Raw genomic sequence first — 19,534 nt, 5'->3', positions numbered from 1 at the left:
GCAAAAGCCCAACAAGATCTTCTTTACATCTCTTATCCTTTTTCATTTTTCTTCCATATTTGTTATATTACCTTCAATGGTATATTCTTTATTTCTAAAGGGTGTGCCACCATCAGCTGGATCCATTGTCATCCACCCCAAACTCACCTTCCCCACTGCCCTCTGCCTAGCAATGGGAGGTCATCACCCTATCAGTCACCTAGGAGAAAATCTCTGGCTTATTTGGGAAAATTCTTTTTAGTCCACCTATAAACAATCAATCAGTCACGTGCAGCCATTTTTGTTAAAGTTAAACCCATTCCTCCCATTCCATTCCTAATTGCCCTCCTTACCTTACATTTGGATTTTAACTCTGCACATCACCATCACCTAGATTAATCTTTCTAAAATATGATTTTTTCATCATTCTCTTCCAATTTACAAATACCCAGTTTAATAACTCTACTGGGCAACCTTGGGCACGTTAATCACTGTGCTTCAGTTTGCTCATCTGTAAAATGGGGATAATAGTACCTACCTCATAGAGTTTTCATGAAAATTAAATGTCACAAAGTATTAATCTGTAGGGCACTTAGAACAGTTAGCACTTTCTACATTTTTGCTTGGTAAATATCTTCCCCATTGTTTTACCTGACACTTAAAAGTGCTCACTTTGGGACACCTGGGGGGCTCAGTGGTTGAGTGTCTGCCTTTGGCTTATCGTGGTCCTGGGGTTCTGGGATCAAGTCCTGCATCAGGCTCCCTGCTGGGAGCCTGCTTCTCCCTCTACCTATATTTCTGCCTTTCTCTCTATGTCTTTCATGAATAAATAGTCTTTTAAAAAATAAAAGTTAAAAAAAAAAGAGGGAACACTTAGAACAAAGTCTGATGTAAAAAGGAAAGTTGTAGGGCAGCCTAGGTGGCTCAGCGGTTTAGCGCGGTCTTCAGCCCAGGGTGTGATCCTGGAGACCCAGGATTGAGTCCCACATCGGGCTCCCTGCATGGAGCCTGCTTCTCCCTCTGCCTGTGTCTCTGCCTCTCTTTCATGAATAAATAAATAAAGCCTTGAATAAAAATAAAAGTGCTTACTGAGGAAAACTCATTCCTGAGGGGCTAGACACTGTATGCCCTTTCCAAATGGTTATTTTCAGAAATACTTGACAAATAGGTTATCAGTGAACACAGGTGTTCCTTACAGCAGTATATTTAATAGAAAAATATTGAAGTATGTCTTTAGAAAAAAATGTTTAATAAAAGATGGTGAAGTCATACTATGGAAAACTGTGGAGAGAGACAAAGATAAATTTGTAAATAAAAGTTGCAATTTCTATGGAAGGATGGCCGTAATATACTGAGTGAAAAAAAAAAAAGTCAGCTGATGAGTAAGAGGCGCAATATGCTCTTGTAAACATTTGTTTCCAGATGAATAGGATGCACATGAAGCTGTACGCAGAGGACAGAGGTTTCTGTTATGAAATGAGGCTGTATGACCTTCCTACAGTGAACAGGTTTCACTTTTATAATTAAGGCTAAGCAAAAAGAAATAATGAAAAGGAAACTAAAAACCGTTTAAAATCTCCTTATCTCTCTAGACCTTTTGCCTTTATTAGTTTTTTATGTGAACTGCATGAAAATACTGGTGATTTTGAGGTTGATGAGAGGTCAGATTGCCAGGATTTGCTTCAAAACCTCTATCCCACTAAATCGTGGCTTTAAACGCCTTGCAGATGGACCTCAAATGTTAGTCTTTATTTTTTGCCCTAGCGTCATCAAATAGTGATGCTTCATCCTGAAAGTCAGGCAAAGACTTTATGTAATTACCTGGGAAATTCAAAGAAGAGGAGACGCAAAACCTTCTAAGTGAAGCATTGATGAGGGTTGGGGGACCAGCTACCCTCTTCAACAACAACAACAACAACTACAACAAAAATCTCAAGACTTTCAAAGGTAGAAAATCCTCATGTAGAATTTTCTCATCTTCTTGATAATCACTTCCACCACCAAGAGAAAATTCAGAGTTGTAAATTAAGTCGGGCACACCTGAAAAACGCCCTTTTCCATAGATGGTCTTCAGGATTTCCTATATGCCGGGACTCCAAAGAGTTTGGGGTTTGTAAATAAAAGGTGGCCCTGTGTAAGGCGGGACAGCAAGTGAGCAACCTCAAAGAAACTAATGACATGGTAGGGTTTTAACTACTTAGGCACCTGCTTTGCCTAGAAAAACGGTCTGTTTTCATTTGTCATCCGCGGGCCTCAAAAAGCTAGGCCTTAGCCACCACCTGGTGACGCTGATGACGCGCGAGGTCTCACAGCTGCCGCAATCAGCAAGGCTGAGCCTGCTCCTTTAAGAAGCTGACTCACGTGGATGCTGTGTTGTGTGCGCTCAGCTGGGGAGGAGGTGGATCCTAAGTCTCTCCGCATTGGCCGCCTCGGGAGAAGGGGCAGAGTTGGCCTCGCTGATTGGCTGCGCGAGTACGAGGCGTCGGGTCAGGGGCGGGGCGAGCGCGGGAGCCCGCCCGGGGTCCGCGGCCGCTGGGAGGGGTGGGCGGCGACGCGGAGGGGAGAGGGCGTGGGGGGAGGGTGCGGCAGGGAAGGGGCGGGGCCCGGCGGAAGGGGCCGGGTGCCGCGGCCGGGGGCGGGGCCTGGAAATGAAGGGCGTCCTGGGCCAACCGGGAGAGCCGACGGCCCGGGGGGGCGGGGCCGCGCCGAGTGATTGACGCGGAGGCCCAACCGGGGAGAGGCGGGGCCAAGGCCGGGGCCTGACTAAACCCGGAGACTCGGGCGGCTGAGGGGCTTCATCCCGGCTGAGGAGCTACAGCCGCTGGCGGCCGCGGGTCTCACAGCCGCTCCGGGTGAGTGCGGCGGGCGCGGGAGGGCCGAGCTCGGAGCCTGGGGGCGCCGGGGAGCCCTGCGGGGCCGGCGGCTTCGAGGCGCTCCGGGATCGGCCCGGGGCGCCGAGGGCGGGGGGGCCCGGGCAGGAAGTGCCTCTTCGTCGCCGCGCTGCCCCCGGGGTCCCCGCGCGGCCGCCCCGGGGGGCGGGGGGGGCCGGGGCGCCGGGGCTGCGGCCGCCCGGCTGGTCGGTTTCCTCTTTGTGAGGCCCAGGCGCGGCGGCCGCCGTCGGCCCGCCCCCGCCGCGCAGCCGGGGCGACCCCTCGCGACCCCTCAGCCCGGCGGCCGCGCCCCCGCCGCGCACCCCGGGAGGCGCTTCCGCGGGCAGTTGGGCCGGCGGCGCCCCCCGCCCCGCGCCCGGCCCCGGCTCCGGCTCCGGCCCCGGCCGCCCCGCCCCCACGGGCCGCGTCCCCGCCGCCGTGTCGGGGGCGCGCCGGGGTTGGGCGCCGCCGCGAGGCCTGCCCGCCGCGGCCTCGCCGCGCCCTCGCCGCGCCCCCGGCCGGGCGTCGAGGCCGAGCTCCGGGGCCGCGATCCCGCCGCGGGGCGCCCCGTCCTCCCAGGGTCACCGCCGCGGGCCGCCGGCTTTGTGTCTGCCGCGCCGGTGACCGCCGGCCGCCCGGGCCCCAGGGGCGGGCGCGGGGCCCCGCCGGGCCGGCGGAGGGTGGGGCGCGCCTGCGGGGCCGCCCCCGGGCGCGCCGGGACCCCGCGCCGCCGCCCGCTCAGCTGTTTCCGGCCGTGCCTGTGCTGCGGGAGGAGGCCGCGCGGCGCTCGGCCCGGCCCCTCCCGATTGGCCCGCGGCGTCACGTGCCCGCAATCAGCTGGGGCCAGCTGGGGCGGCTCGGGCGGCCTCGCCGGCGGGGTGGGCGTGCGCCCGCCCGCCCGCCCGCCCGCACCCCCTTGACGCTGCCCGCCGTCCGGGTAGCCGCGCCGCGCACTGCGGGTTGGGAGCCGCTCGGGAGCCGCGAAGCGGAACTGCCCCCCGAAGATCTGTTGAGTCCTGACGCCTAGTAACCTCCCCTCCGAGGGAGAGCCCGGGAAGGTGGACGACAAGCTCATGTATTTTTAAACTTTTTTTTTTTCTCTTCTGTTTACAGAGCCCTGTCGGTAATCTGAGGATTTTTATTCCAGGTCTCCTTGACAGATGGAAAACCTGAAGCGACCTCAGGCTAGCTAACCTTCTGTTTTTGGAAAACTAGACTTGCTGGTGAAGTCACTGAGGGGGGGGGGGGGGGGTGTGTAATAGGATATTAGCTCACTTGGTCGTGGCCGTGTGTACAGTGTTGCCGCGGCGTTCCGACGCAGACGAACCAAAGTACACACCAAGTGTTCCCCAGGGTGAATATTTCTGCCAGATGTGAAGTGTCCCGGTGGATTCTTTTCCTAAAACTTTATTGCGTTATTTGTGCTGTGTTAGATAAGGGGCTTACTGAGAACTTTTCTGGAGAAGCCTGTGGCTTAGTGAAAAGTCCTAGGCAAATGAAGTCGAGTAACTGCGAACTTAATTGTTAGTAAAGTAGGAAATGAGCGTCGCAGGAGTTGAAAAATAGGGCAGTGAAGAAGAAATAGGTAACTGTGAAGTGGATCGGGATTGCTTAGACCTACAAAATGGGAGAGCTTTTGGGCAGACAAGCCTAGGAGGAAAATCCGGCCTGGAGCATTTACAAAATAGAAGGTGGAATTTGGCACACAATGTATGCTTCCGCTTATATCTGTCATCTTTCTGGGTATGTGCTGGAACACCAGGTAGAACGTGCCTCCTTGGAAAGGACTGATGCCTAACTTTATCATGCCCTCACCCAGCTCAGCGCCCAACAATACAGGCCTACTGGTTGATTTTAAGTTGATCCCTAGCAACTATCTTACCTGTAGGAGAGGGAGATAATAAAATGTGCTCAAGTAGATTATTTAATCCTGTACAGGGGAACTTAGGAAATCAGATTTTGAGAAAACAGTTTTTCTAAAAAGGTTAGTAACATGTGACTTCTAAAAATAATATCTGGTTGGGTCATCAAGGACTTTTCTCTGGACTTTGCCTTTTGCTCTACTTAAGTGGTAGGAGAGAGAAAAAGGGTTAGAAACCATTAAAAGGGAAGGGAAATAAAGCCAAAATTAAGTCTAAAAAGAAGATATTAAATTAGACACTACCCTCCAACATAGGCCTAACATAGCCCTAAATTATGTGCATGAGATGTGAAAGCTAGTTCTAAATATATTCATGGATGTGAAGATAGTCCTAAGTACATTTGTGCCCAAAATACCATTTTAGGTTTTGGAGAGCCTAAATGGCTATATAAATCATTATCCATTTTTCTGGTAATCCGGTGTGCTAATACCTGGGTAATGCAGAAACTGAACCTTAGCTATGACATGAACTTGCTGCTTGACACCTGAATTAGGAAACCAGACGGTTAATATTTACTCCAGTCCACCCAGTAAGGTTTTTTTGACTCATGGTATTTCATCATAACAAATGACAGATCTCGAATTTGTCTTGCCAATGGGTGTTTGGGGGAGATTACCAACTCGGATTGTTTAGCTGACTCACTGAGTTACATGATTACTCTTATTTTCTAGTGATGACTAAACAATAAGTATTATAGAAATGTAGTAAACCTGGAAAGCATTCAGCAACAACAAAGGCAATTATTTGAAGAACCAAAACAAAAATATAGAAGCTACTGCCCATTGAAGACCTGATTCCACAACCAGAACATCATTTGATACAGCAAAGGAAACTAGTCGGGTATTGCAAGAGAATTAACAAGAGGAAAACAGAGCTTTGTCTTGTCACTGAAACCTTGGCTTGGTAAATATTTTGTACAAAAATTGGTAAATTGGTTTTATGGATTGAACTCAATTTATTTTCTCCCTTGTAGGTTTTCAAGAGTTTAGTCACAAGTCAGTATGAAAATAGTTGATGAGAGAATAATAGCATTAAATGTTAATTATAGTAATCAACCCAGCACGATTAAAAGTCTTTAGGTTTTATGACTTCCTTTGTCTTGGAGAGAGGAGAGACTGAAAAACAGATAAACAAACATGCTTCAGCATGTTTTCATTTTACCAGAACCATTACAAAACACAGTCTTCTCTGGAAGGGCAGATTTCTTGAACCCTTTCTGACCTAGGCCTCTGCACGTTCAGTTCCCTGCTGTAGAGCGTCTTTGTGGGTTACATCTGCCAACCACCTCCTGGCATCAGAAAAGCCCTGCTCGCTTGTCCAGCAATAGGTAGTGAACCAGTATTATCTGTTCTGTGTTCTGTGGAAGTGCCCTGAGGAAACAATTGCTTTACAGAGGAAAAGTCTGTGAACAGGCGTTTTTCTCATCAGTGGATCCTTAGAGATGCAAATCAATACCTGCTATTCTCCCTGGTATTTTTAGGGCTGGACTGTGTGTTGGTTTATTTGGCCAATTCTACTTGCCAGGGTTGGATCCCAACTGGATTGTTAATTACAGTAAGGGCTAGAACTATGACACTGAGAATCTGAGATGCTTCAGAAGGTTTCTAGCTTTTGCTTGTTATTTCTGTCACCTCATTGCTTAGCTTTGCAGTAATTAACAGGAGGTGAAGCGGGTTAATTGTTTGTTTCATATTTTTTGTTTTCTTTAATAGGACGGGGAAGTTAAGATGGGGAACGTGGAAGAAGGAAATCTACTTTTATTGCATTTGTTTAATATTTGTGGTGTGCCAGGCACTATTCTCATAATGGATTATCTGCATTGAATTCTCACAACTCAGAGATGGATATTGTTGAAGAAGCAGAGGATACCTTATCCAGAGTTTACACAGCTTTAAAGGGCCAGAGCTGAGATTTGAACCCAGGCTGTCTGACTCCAGAATTCAAATATTTGGGCCACATTGTTTAAATCCTGGGGATAGGGAGAGAAGGAGGCAGCAGCTTGGTATATATTATTGATTTTTGTAATCTTTTTAGAGCTGATCTGATTATAGAAAGTTAAAGATTTTAGCTAGAAAAACCTGTGAAGAAAAGGGGAGCAGGATTAAATTGGTCCTGTGCAAAATACTCCTGTTAATCCTTAAACCTGAGTGCCAACTAAGTTTACTTTTTTACTGAGAAAGACTGTCTACTTCCCCCCCACCCCCAAAGATTTTCTTTATTCATGAGAGAGGCAGAGAGATAGGCAGAGGGAGAAGCAGGTTCCCTGCAGGAAGCCCGATGCAGGACTTGATCCCAGGACCTTGGGATCAGGCCCTGAGCCAGAGGCAGAAGCTCAACCACTGAGCCACCTAGGTGTCCCAACTGTCTACTTTCTAAGTGAAAAGCCCTTTTCACTATCAGAGATTTTTTTTTTTAAGATTTTAATTTATTTATTCACAAGAGATGGGGGGGGGGGGGGGGGGGGGGGGACAGAGGCAGAGAGGCAGAGACACAAGCAGAGGGAGAAGCAGGCTGCAGGGAGCCAGATGCAGGCTTGATCCTGGATCCCAGGATCACGCCCTGAGCCTAAGGCAGATGCTCAACCGCTGAGCCACCCAGGCGTCCTTCAGAGAGTTTTTAACAGGGGTCAGCATACTTTGTGTCAGGGGCCAGATAGTGAATTTTGTGAATTTAACAAGCCCTAAGATTTCAGCCACAACTATTCAAACTCTGCCATGGCAGTGAGAGAGCTGTCCAGTATAAACAAATGGGTGTGGTTATGTCCCAATAAAACTTTATCAATGGACACTGAAATTTGAATTTCACGTAGTTCTTATGTGTTACTAATAATCTTTTTTTTTTTTACTAATACTCTTTTGATGGCTTTTTTCCTACCATTTAAAGGCATAAAAACCATTCTTAGCTTGTGGGTCATACAAAAATCAGTGGTGAGCTGAAATTTTGTCCACAGGCCTTAGTTGGCTGACCCCTCCTTTTAAGGAAAATATATAGCAATGAACCAAAGAACAAGGTACCTTATTTGTCATTGATTTTGTGTATATGTGTGTGTGTATACATGTATGTCTATGTGATATGTATATGTGTTTGCATATATATTAGCTGTGAACAAGTAGAATTTGAAATTAAAAACAATAGTGTCTAGCATCCCCCAAAAATGAAATACTTAGGTATAAGTCTAACAATGTTACAAGATCTATATGAAGAAAATAAACTCTGAATGAAATCAAGAATGAAATGTAGTCTTCATGTTCATGGGTAGATATTGTCAAGATACCAGTTCTTCCCAGCTTTAGATTCAATGCAGCACCAATCAAAATCCTAATAAGTTACTTTATGAATATCAACAAGCTGATTCTAAAGTTTCTATAGAGAGGTGAAAGAATAGCCAATACAATATTGAAGGAGAAAAATAAAGTCAGAAGACTGACCACCTGACTTTAAGACTTAATATAAAGGTTCAGTAATCAAGGCAATATGATATTGACCAAAGAATAGACAAATAGATCAATGGAACAGAATAGAGAACTCAGAAATAGATCCACATAATTATCATCAGCTGATATTTGACAGAGGTGCAAAGGCAATACAGTAGAACTGAAATAGTATTTTCAATAAGCAGTGCCAGAACAACTGGACCTCCACATCAAGAAAAATCTAGACACAGACCTTATACCTCATTCACAAAAATTAACTCAAAATCACAGACCTACCTGTAAAATGCAAAATTATAAAACTAGAAAATAACATAAGAAAAAATCTAGATGACATTGTATATGGCAGTGACTTTCTAAATACAACACCAAAGGCATGACCCGTGAAAGAGAGAATTGGTAAGATGGACTTCATTGAAATTAAAAACCTCTGTGCAAAAGACAGAGAACATATTTGCAAAGCCATCTGATAAAGTTCTTATCCAATATATCCAAAGAACTCTTTAAAAACGCAACATAATGGCAAAATAGCATATGAAAAGATGGCAAATAGCATATGATAAGATGCTCCATATCAGATGTTCCATATCAGATGCCATTACGGAAATGTAAACTAAAACAATGAGATACCACTGCACACCCACCTATTGAAATGGCCAAAATCCTGAATACTGACAGCACCAAATGCTCAAGATGATGTATAGAGTAACAGGAACTTTCATTCCTTATTGGTGAGAATGTAAATTGCTACAGCCACTTTGGAAGATGTAGTAGTTTCTTAAAAAACCAAACCTAGCTTATGATCCAGTAATGTACTCCTTGGTATTTACCCAAAGGAACTGAAAACTTCTACCCATTCAAAAACCTGCCTTTTATGAATTTATGAAAGAAAAATCTTGTTTTTATACTGTAAACCTAAACTTAAAAAAAAAAAAAAACCTTAAATCTCAATTAAAATGTAGTCCACATTGTCTGATTTTTTAAATAGTTGACCTAGAACACAGGTTTGAACTGCATGGGTCAGCTTATACATGAATTTTTTCGATAAATATAGTACTGTGGATGTGTTTATTCATAAAGTTTTCTGTTCTAGCTTTATTATAAGAATACTGTAATGCATTCAACATACAAAAGGTGTTATTTGACACATTTATTTTGTCAGTATGTCAGTATGTCACTCGGGTCAACCATAGGCTATTAAGTTTTGGGGGGAGTCAATGGTTATATGCAGATTTTTGACTGCAAGGTTGGGGGCGTGGTTGGCATCCCTAACCTCACCCCCCACATTGTTTAAGCATCATCTGAAATACATTCCTGGAGATACTGTATTTCATGGATTATTCAAAGCAAAACTTTTTCCCTCTTACATATTCTGTAAATCCTGTAAATTTTTAAAAGATTGTACTAAAAGGTAGATGTTCAAAAATGTGATTGCTTCACCAGAGCCTCCTATTAAAATAGAAATTTAAAGTTCTAGGTAGCTAAGTGTACTATTGAAGGGGAAGGAAACTGAAACAATTACTAAAATGTGATCTTTAGATCATCTGTGAATTTCACTTATATTTTTAACTTTAGGCCTTCAGTTTCCATTAATTTCAGATAAACTGGTAATAGGCTCCTAGTAAACAATCACGTTTGGTATTTATTTGAAGCTTTTAAGGATTTTAATAATCTGGAACCAAGAAAAGTTAGTACGAAAGAGGCCTTATTTATAAAACCTGGGAAATGATACTTACTAGAATTAAGATTATTAAATGACTGGGTTTTGCTTGAAATGTTAAAAAGGAAGAAAGCATCTTAAAGCTTTAGCTATAATGAGTTTAGCCCTAGTTTTGGTTAGAAACTTGAACGTCAGCACTGACAGATCCCAAAGCATTCATTTTATTACTGAGAGACACAGTAAGGTACCTCTAGGAACAAGAGAGAGCATTAGTCATCTGTAAAGGCAGCTCAGTTTTAAGGTGTTTTTAAAATATGTGACTGAAGAGATCTGGATGTCTACTAAGTCTAACATATCTGGGAAATATTTTGGATCTAAAAACAAAAATAGAAAATAGATCGCTGGTTGCCTGTGACTGTAGAGGGCTTTGTGGGAATTTGGGGGAGGTGATAGAAATATTCTAAAGCTGGATTCTGGTGATATAAAGTGGCACAACCTTATAAATCTAAAAATTATTCAACTGTATACTTACAGTAGCTAAACTTTATGGTATATAAAGTATTCCTTTAAAAAGTCTGGGGACTTTTTTATTAATAGAATGAGCTATACTCTGTCAGAAAAAAAGTTTCAAAGTTTGTAGAGGAGTGGTCTTAGAGAGCTCTTAGAGATGGTGGGGTGCCTGGGTGGCTCAATCGGTTTGGGCTCAGGTGTGTTCTCAGTTGTGAGATCAAGCCCTGAGTCGGTTCCATGCTAGGCATGGAGACTGCTTGGATTCTCTCTCTGCCCTCCCTCCCCTTCTTCTCTCTTTCTCCCTCTCTTTAAAAAAAAGAAAGAAAAAGCACATGCCTTTGACCTTATTTTTAGCGCTATTCAGTTTAACACAAACGTAGGGACACCTTGTGAATGTGCGTTGCATTTAATACACATTCTCTGCCCACAAGAGGTTTATCTGGAAAGGATGAGAATTTGAATTAAGACATTGACAGGGAAGGAGGAAAGACCTCTGAAAATGGATTTAGGAAGTATTGTTAGTTTTGCAACTTCTGTGAGAGGTTGCCAAGTTTTACTAGTTTAGGAGAGTGTGTAATTCGAACTGGCGATCAACCAGGAAAGGAAATGTAGGAAGGAACAGCATAGAGGCAGAAAGGGTACATGATAAATCTGAGGGAGAAAGACCATGAATCTAGTAACCCTGTAGTCACTATAGAATGAGTAGAGGGAAAAGAACTGGAGCAAGGTTTTATTCAGGCCCCGTCACATAGACTTTATTTCTTCCTCTACAAAAGTAGGGTGACCCTTGAAAAACTGTCAAGATTAAATGTGGTATATGAAGTACCAAATGCAGTGTCCCGTACAGTGTAGACACTAAATAATTACTAGGTCTAAGGCAGAGTTCAGTATATCCTCCAGATCCAAAGAAACCTGATTCAGAAGCTACGTCTTAGCTTTTTAATGACCTTCCTCCTTAAATAATAAAGTGGCATTCTGATTGATATCAGCCTCTTGAGAATTTGGATAATGTGAGTCAGTACTAGGTTGAGTTTCTAGCCCTGCAAAACTAAGGCTTAACACCTAGAATCCAGTGACCTTGCAGAGATTTTTCCACTTCCTAAAGACCAGACCTCTGACAGGGATGTTTTGCTTGCTTTTTCTAGATTCCATGGTATTCTAGCCTATCTTTTTTGGCAAATAACTAATTTTGCAGTTTTATATACATATATAGTACTCTATAAATGGAAACCACAACTAGGAATAGTGATTCTGCACAGATATTTTTGGTCTTGGGAATGAGTCATATAATTGAATCCAGTAAAAATACTTGGGTAAATGTAAAAAATAGACTGAATTTGAAGCGAGAAAGAGAAAGCATATTAAATCTGTTTACCCCATTTAGGAATAAAGAGCTTACTTGTATCCAGTAGCAAATGGTCACAGCTATATTGTAATTTTGAGTCAAAGATAGAATGATGCAGGCAGAGGGTACAGGGAGAGTTCATTTTGAAGTCCAGTAGTATGTTTTCCACAGCAGCATTGTCTGCCGTGGCCAGTTCAAAGACCTCTAGTTATTCCTGCATTATGGTTGAAGTTATGATACAAACTTTTTGAAGGAAAATTGGTTTTAAAGTAATGAGTCCCAGAAGCCCAAGCAGGAGGCTGAATCACTGCACTTTCCTGGTTTTCAGAGAAATACAGAATCTGAGGACTGCATCTTGAGAGGTGAGACTGTAAAACCTTGCTGTTGATTACTTTCCGTAGTTGACGAGCAGTAAGAAACATGACCCAGATCACCTGTTTACAGGTGTTGTATGCTGTGGTTATATGAAGAGTCATAAACTCAAGTGTCTTACAAGGTGGAAGATAATTATGTGATGCAGAGTGTGGTGACTGAGCAGACCCAGTGTGACCTTGGCGGAGTCCTAGCTACCATTCACCTCCAGTCATTGTTGCCATATGAGAACACGTGACCCGTGGGCCAAATCTCTCCATTGTTTAAAAAAAAGAAAGGCTCTTCAATGAATTCTCTCATGTTTAATGGTGGCCCACATGTTTTTTATTAATAAAAAACCATGGGCCAAATTAATATGTTTTGTAACAGAAGAGTGGTTTTGTTGATTGCTGTCTCCCTGTGCCACCAAATGAGTTCAGCCTGCAGGCCTAAAATTTGCAATCTCTGACCTTTAACAAATACTGTGCTCTTAAGCATCTGAAAAACCAGAATGCTATCATTTTAAAGTCTAGGAAACAGAACTCTTAACCTTTTGTCATTTTGCAGAAATGTAATCAAAAAGCTTAATATCATTTCTTAAGTCTTGTTTTCACCTAAGTTTTATTCATTGACATGTTTGTTAATGTGCAATGGTTTTCCTTTCAATAGCCACAAATTTTAATTGTATTTACCATTTGTTTTTCATTCTCATTGAACTTCCATATTGGAATGTTTAATGAAAGTCATAATGATCTTTGTGATAATGACTTTTCTGGTATTAGAACTGCCTAACAACTTATTAGAACTGCCTAATAAACAAAAAAAAAGAACTGCCTAACAACTAAGACAGTTCACAGATGTATGAAGGAATGATGAAATTTCCTTTTTAATTTGTAATGAAATTTTCCCAAATTTAAAATGACAGTGGATTCTTATTACAGACATAGATTGTAGGGTTTTTTTTTTTCATAGTGGCAGCTATATCAGCTCTGCATGCCGTTTTAAGGATATGTGATATAAATATTTGAAACTCAGGGCTAATACTATACCAGGAATAAATTTTTTTTTTAATGAGAACTATAGTATATTCTTGACTATCTACACCTCTAAAAAGCAGTGTTTAAGAGGATTAATTGCTGTGAATTCTAGGAGTTGCACATATTAACTCTTTTGAAATACTGAAGTGATTATCCTTGTTTCAGAATTTGGTTTCAAAGCTTCTTTTTTCAGTGTTTCAGCACTTCCATGATTTATTAAATCAGTATGATTTCTGAAATATAAGTTATGTAATAATGGCTTATCTTTCCCTTTTCTGTGCTTGTTTTCCTAGTCTTATACCAGGGTAATGGGAGAATTTGGGCTTTCGGGTGGGTAAACTGCATTCCAGTCATGATTGTCTGTACTTGAAAGCGGTGTGACCTTTGATCAGTTTAATAACTTTGGATAATTTATGAAATGGGGGTGATAACCTCACCGAGTTGTTGTGACAGTTTTGAAGTGAGAAAGGCACCGAGTTCAGTGCTACCAATGCCCCTAAGTAGTTGGGAGTGTACCTGATGACCAGAGCTGTGTGCTCCTAACCACAACTACCCTCTTCTTATTTTCTGATTGCCCCTTTTTCTACTCTTGTGATCATACCACGCATGCCCCACAAGTCTTTCCTCAAATTAATATGCTCAGAATGTATACTTAACACTTTGGTGAAGCCTTTTTTCTCCCATCTCTGCCTGTGCTTCTCATTATTTGGTTTCTGATTCTGTATTTTCTTCCTGCGTTTTTCACACCAACCAAAAGAGAAGTGATATTGTTCTGGCCTTGCCTAAACATGTTTGCTTCCTTGGCTCACTGCTTCTAAACAGCTCTTAGCTTGATATGCCTGTTTATTTGTTCAGTGCATGAACCTTGGATCCTTTAGTATAGAGTGAGCTACTTCCTAAATGGAGTCCCAAAGCTGAAATCGCATATATTTTGTTTATATATATATATAGTTGTCTATTATCCCCACCAAGTAAATACCAACAATTTTTTTCTTAATCATAATGCTTTCTTGTCCTTTTCTGTTTGCTTCTAGGTTTTTAGAACTTCAGCTAAAAAAATGGGCAGAATTTTCCTTGATCATATCGGTGGTACCCGTCTGTTTTCTTGTGCAAACTGTGACACAATCCTGACCAACCGCTCAGAACTCATCTCTACTCGGTTCACAGGCGCCACTGGCAGAGCATTTCTTTTTAACAAGGTTGGTGGGAAAACCAGTTGCATTTCCCTAGTGGGTTCAGTGGATACGTTTGACAGCAGTACCAGAATATCCCTCAGAGCTTGAAGATACCAGAAAGAGTCAGAAGGGGAGCTACAATCTGCATGTAGAAATGGGATCTCAGGAAGACATTACTAAGAATGTGATTTTTCTCTTTTTTCTTTTCTTTCTTTTTTTTTTTTTTAACTGTGGAAGTTTAAAGACTGTGTTACAATAAGTAGGGTAGTCTCTATTGCTTCAGAACATTTAGAATAATTTAGTAGTGATTTCACAGACTATGGAAGAAGGGGCAGAAATACCCCTCTTCCCATATCACTGATTTATCCTTTTAGGGAGATAGCTGCATTAAGCTTTCATAGCTTGACAGTGCAAGTGAATAAAGATCATCTAACCAACTTCCCTTGCTCTAATTTATGTTCACCAATCATCCTGATTATGTTGTGGTTTATTGCATGCCAACAGGAAAAGTGTTTTCCTGATTTACAAATTAATGACTAGTCTGCCTGCCTCTCTAATTTCTGGCTTGCTTTTAAAATTGGTTGATGTGATTCTGCCTCCTGGAGTCTAATGTGTACTAGTAGAGTTGAATTTCCCAATCTTTTAGGCTGAGAGACAACTAGTCTAGGATACTGCTCTTAAAAGTTCAGCTAAACTTCCCCAGTGAACAACCCCTTTTTTCCATTTAGAAATCAGCTTGTTTCTCAAAGAATTGATAGTGTATACCTATTGATCTTTCTTTACGTATAGAGCAGGAATTGGTACACTATGGCAGGCCAGCTACCCTTTGTTGTAAATGAAGTTTAATAAAGCACAGCATGCTTACTCATTTATGTATTGCCTATGGCTGCTTTTGTGCTACAATATTAGAGCTAAATATAAATAGTTAAAGATTATATAGCCCTCGAAGCCAGAAATACTATCTGGCCCTTTACAGAAATGTAAAGCTTAGAGGATCGTTGGACATTCAGAATTCAGAATCATTGGAAATTTTTCACAGATTATTTGACCTCAGTTGAAAACTGTATATCACAATTTAGTAGGCCTAGTGTGACCTAGCTGGTTTATATATAAAATATATTTCCAGAAACAAATTTGGCAAACTTTTTTTTTGTGGAATACCTATTGTATACCAGGTTCTCTTTCATTGGTAGCCTTATTTGAACTCCTCATTGAATGGTGAATAACAGTTGGACCCAAATCAACATTTTATGGTGCCAGGTTGAGGACTCTTCACTGCAACAGAAATGTAACTAGTGTGTGTAAAGAGTGTGGCTTGGACCAGTACATGCATGGTACAGTAGTGCAAGATTGTATTAGATGACAGTGCAGTACAATTTCCAGATGTTTGCCTCTCTGGGCAGCTTCCTAAAATAGCTCTGGGGAAGGGTATGGTAGGTTTGACTAAAGTGACGACTGCTCTTTGCCTTTCTGACATTGCAACAACCAAAACAATATGTACTTTTTTGGCACAGAACTTACAGGGCTTGGCAATTTTGTGTTCTTATGTTTCTTAGGTAGTTAACCTGCAATACAGTGAAGTTCAAGACCGGGTCATGCTCACTGGCCGCCACATGGTTCGAGATGTGAGCTGCAAGAACTGCAATAGCAAACTCGGATGGATCTATGAGTTTGCCACTGAAGACAGCCAGCGCTATAAGGAAGGCCGTGTGATCCTGGAACGCGCTCTAGTACGAGAGAGTGAGGGCTTCGAGGAGCATGTACCATCTGATAACTCTTGAAGAAAAAGAGATAACTCCATCTTTTCCCAGGTCTCCTTCACTGAAAACAAAAATCTACTTACATACACTGTCACCTTAGCATCAGGGTCGGATTCATGAACTGCGGAACAAGAGGTTGTGAGAATCTAAGATGGAACCTTTCTTTCTTTCTTTTCTTTTTTTTTTTTTTATTTCCAATTTTCCATCCAGCAGCAGTGTGTAGAGAGAGTATTATGCAGATGCCGTTAATTTTTTTTTTTCCCTGTGTTTACATCTTGAGGCAGAATAGTCTGTCTGCAGCTACCTGATGGGCTATGTGAGGGGAAAAAAAATCTGGGCTATTGGAGTGAAAAAGTGTGTTTTGTGTAAATTTTGAAAGGAAAATGTGTCAAGAGCATGGTTTTTAAACTTACTTGGGCTTCGTTTAAAACATTTTTTTTTTAAACCCAGTTATTTCACTTGACTTGCTAGCTTCAGGGAAGAGGTCCAGATTTGCGACCAGCGCTAAAGGTTCAGTGTTAGATGGCTTGTGCTGGCCGCTGTGCCATGTTCTTGTCAGAGATGAACTGTGGCACCAGAGCCCATCCTTCCTTGTCAGTCTTGACCCACAGACGTCACCATTCCTAGTTATTTGTCACCATATAATCGGTGTTGATTGGAAACTTTACCTGAAATGGGGCAGAACTGCTTGGTTGTCTTTTCCATGTAACTTAAGCATAGTAATATAAATAAAGTAATAGTTGGATGTTTTTGGTCCTGTGTTGCTTTTAAAAACACCTTTTAAAAGAAAAGTGGAGTATTTGATAAGTAATTTTCATGATAGTGTTTCTTTTCCTCTCTTGAGCTAAATTGACTGTGTATAAGAGATTACTTTGTTTAAATTAAAGCATACTGTTTAAATCCATAGTACCGTGTTTAGAAAAGAGTTGAACAGAATGCCAGTGTGCGTTCATGCAGAAAGCCTCTCATCTGCATCTGTTTTAAACGAAGGGGAAATTGAAGGAGGCTATCTAAAAATAATGCTTTGCAAAGCGTTTTCAGCCTCAGTTTTGTGTTGATTCTGACAAGTCTGTAGAACCTAATAGTTTCATCAAAGGGCTAGATCTGTCATTAGCATTATTTTCTCAGATCTTCCCTCCGAAGTTCGGCTATTGAAATTAAAACTGTACTTGGTCCCTTCAGGGATCAAATTTGACTCAGGGTGTTATTTTAGCCCCAAACTTACAACATTATGAAGTATTAAAATATAAATGTTTCTTTATCCAATCTATTTCTAGATATTCTAGTATTTGTTTCTGATGGAATAAATGACATTAAAATTGGCTCATTATTTAAATGTGAATGGATGTTTGAGTGCTCAATCTCTAGGTCTTTGTCTAGAAAGGATGTTTGCCTCAACTAGCAAAATCTTTTTGTCATTGGTATTAGAAGTGACTTCTGAGTACAGTTAAGATTAAGTTTCTCCTCTTTGCCTTCGGCTCTTGGTTAGAGGCACAGGTCTCTGATTAAGTAGGTGTATAATATTGCATTTGAGATAAGTGGACACGAATGAGCTTTCCTTTACCATGGAATAAATCTTCAAGCTTTAAGAAACAGCTTTCATTCCCATTCATTTTCCATACTGGCCTTTGATGATATGCAGATCCCTGGTAGCATGCCTTACCTGCAGCACTATGTGCATTTGCTGTCACAATAAAGTATATTTTGTCTTGCATTGGTGCAATACTACTTATTTTCCACTGACCCTGGTCTAGTAATCATCTTGTCTTAGTTTTAACGTAAACACAGGTCATATCTTTGAGTAGCTATGGCTTTCTTGACTTAGCACTGATGAGGTGACATTCTGGCTTAGTTAACTTGACCAGATCTACACCAGGAGATAACTGAATTCACCAGTAGTAACTTCTTTGTGATGATTTTGCCTCAGACACTGACAAATGACAGTTTAGTATATATGAACAAAAGAATGTCCTATCACTAGGTTAACTTAGGTAACTGGCGGGTACCACAACAAACAACGAGGTCCTCTATCCCTGCCTTTTAAAAACTGGTATTTGCAAAACTGAAAAAAAAAAAGCAACATGGACGGATTGGATTGTTTACAGAAAAGCGAACACACTGTTCACTGGAGATGGGAACCCATTAACGGCAATGATTTTGCTTTGGGATGAGGAGGTTGACCAAACACAAGGGAGAGCATACTACATAATAAGCAGGTTACTGGGGTGGGTGGGTGGTGTACAAGTTAAGCTTTAAATCTTTGAAGACTTCAGAACCCTTCCTCTTAATTTTAGGTGCAGTGGCCATATTTGTTTTGATTTTAAACAACAGGAGTGCTTTTATTTAAAGAACCCCTAAAGTGAGTATCATTGGGATTAAGGACTTGTTAGTAATCACTGCAATGATTTAAGTTACCCTAGTGAGTGGCTACTTTTGGATTAGAGGAGAAAAATAGTACCATATCTGTTCTGTAAATTTATTCATAAAAGTCCTGTGGGATGTTTCAATTACAGGGTGGCCCCAGCCAGGGGCGGAGATCAATCCATAGGTAGTTTGGATACGACAGTATTGGGCAACTACCAATCATAAAATATTCAGAGACATGTTTGTGATGGTTCATTTCCACACCAGTTATAAAAATATCTCACAGTTTAAATAGACATCTACTATTGCATCCCTGTTCTTAACACCAGCTTCCCACCAAGAGCCATAGAAAAGCTTCGAGGGAAGGTGTGAATTAGGAGGAGTAGAGCAAGATTAAACTGCAAAACTCCTGTTAGGCTGGCACTTTGCACTGATATGAAAATTCCAGAAATAAAGCATAACTAAAAGGAAAAATCAGGATGCATACCCATCTAAAATTGAGTCTGAATTGTATGGTTTATTTTAGAATAATGGAGCTTACCAAATTGAAACTTACATATAATGGCATAAAATCATGTCCAGTGACATGACAGTCACTGTTCAAAGGGTTATTCAAGCTCAAAGTACGGTAGTCTCCCCTTTCCCACAGTCTCCCTTTCTGAGGTTTCAGACACCTGCGGTCAACCATGATCAGGAAGCAGGTAATCCTGCTGATGTACTGTCAGAAGGTCAGTAGTAGCCTCACCTAAATCACGATGCCTATGTCATCCACCTTGCTTCTCGTCTCAACTTATCTCAAGCAGCACAAGAAGAGGGAAGGGTGAGTAGTACAGTACAATATGCTTTGAGAGAAACCACATTCATGTAACTTTTATTATATTGTTAAAATTGCTCTGTTTTGTTGCTGATGTCTTACTGTGCCTAATTTATAAACTTTATATATTTAGGAAAAAACATGTATAGGGTTTGGTATTATCTGCAATTCCAAGCACTGCCTGGGTCCTTGGATGTATTTCCCTGCGGGTAAGGGGGGGCTACCATGATGTATGGTTATGGTATGTTAACACCTGATACAAACAGGTGTTTCTCAAGAAGAGGCCAAAAGACTTAGAAGCATGAACAAGAAAAAG

The 19,534-nt window shown here is 41.8% G+C and overlaps 1 protein-coding gene across 7 annotated transcripts; it reads left to right on the top strand.

Annotated features, from left to right (window-relative positions):
- The first annotated feature begins 2,679 nt into the window (after positions 1 to 2,679).
- On the top strand, positions 2,680 to 17,754 carry YPEL5 (yippee like 5). 7 transcript variants are annotated; one of them, XM_041755341.1, is made up of 4 exons: positions 2,721 to 2,831; positions 13,399 to 13,435; positions 14,140 to 14,304; positions 15,837 to 17,754. In XM_041755341.1, exons 3-4 carry the CDS (start codon positions 14,164 to 14,166, stop codon positions 16,059 to 16,061), a joined length of 366 nt encoding a protein of 121 aa, XP_041611275.1. In that variant the 5' UTR covers positions 2,721 to 2,831; positions 13,399 to 13,435; positions 14,140 to 14,163; the 3' UTR covers positions 16,062 to 17,754. The 7 variants fall into 7 exon arrangements, with proteins under 7 accessions (XP_041611271.1, XP_041611275.1, XP_041611277.1 ...); XM_041755343.1 differs by lacking the exon at positions 2,721 to 2,831 and adding an exon at positions 3,756 to 3,924; XM_041755339.1 differs by lacking the exons at positions 2,721 to 2,831; positions 13,399 to 13,435 and adding exons at positions 3,788 to 3,924; positions 5,443 to 5,674.
- The last annotated feature ends 1,780 nt before the right edge of the window (positions 17,755 to 19,534 follow it).

The sequence above is a fragment of the Vulpes lagopus genome, chromosome 5, assembly GCF_018345385.1.
Source record: "Vulpes lagopus strain Blue_001 chromosome 5, ASM1834538v1, whole genome shotgun sequence".
NCBI classification, from domain to species: domain Eukaryota; kingdom Metazoa; phylum Chordata; class Mammalia; order Carnivora; family Canidae; genus Vulpes; species Vulpes lagopus.
This window is presented reverse-complemented; position numbering and strand designations above follow the sequence as displayed.

What these genes read in the sequence shown, in the direction of transcription:
- YPEL5 (XM_041755337.1), top strand. Translation starts at nt 14,164, where the DNA reads ATGGGCAGAATTTTCCTTGATCATATCGGTGGTACCCGTCTGTTTTCT. An exon ending in GAGCATTTCTTTTTAACAAG is followed by an intron (nt 14,305 to 15,836) that starts GTTGGTGGGAAA and finishes TATGTTTCTTAG; the next exon opens with GTAGTTAACCTGCAATACAG.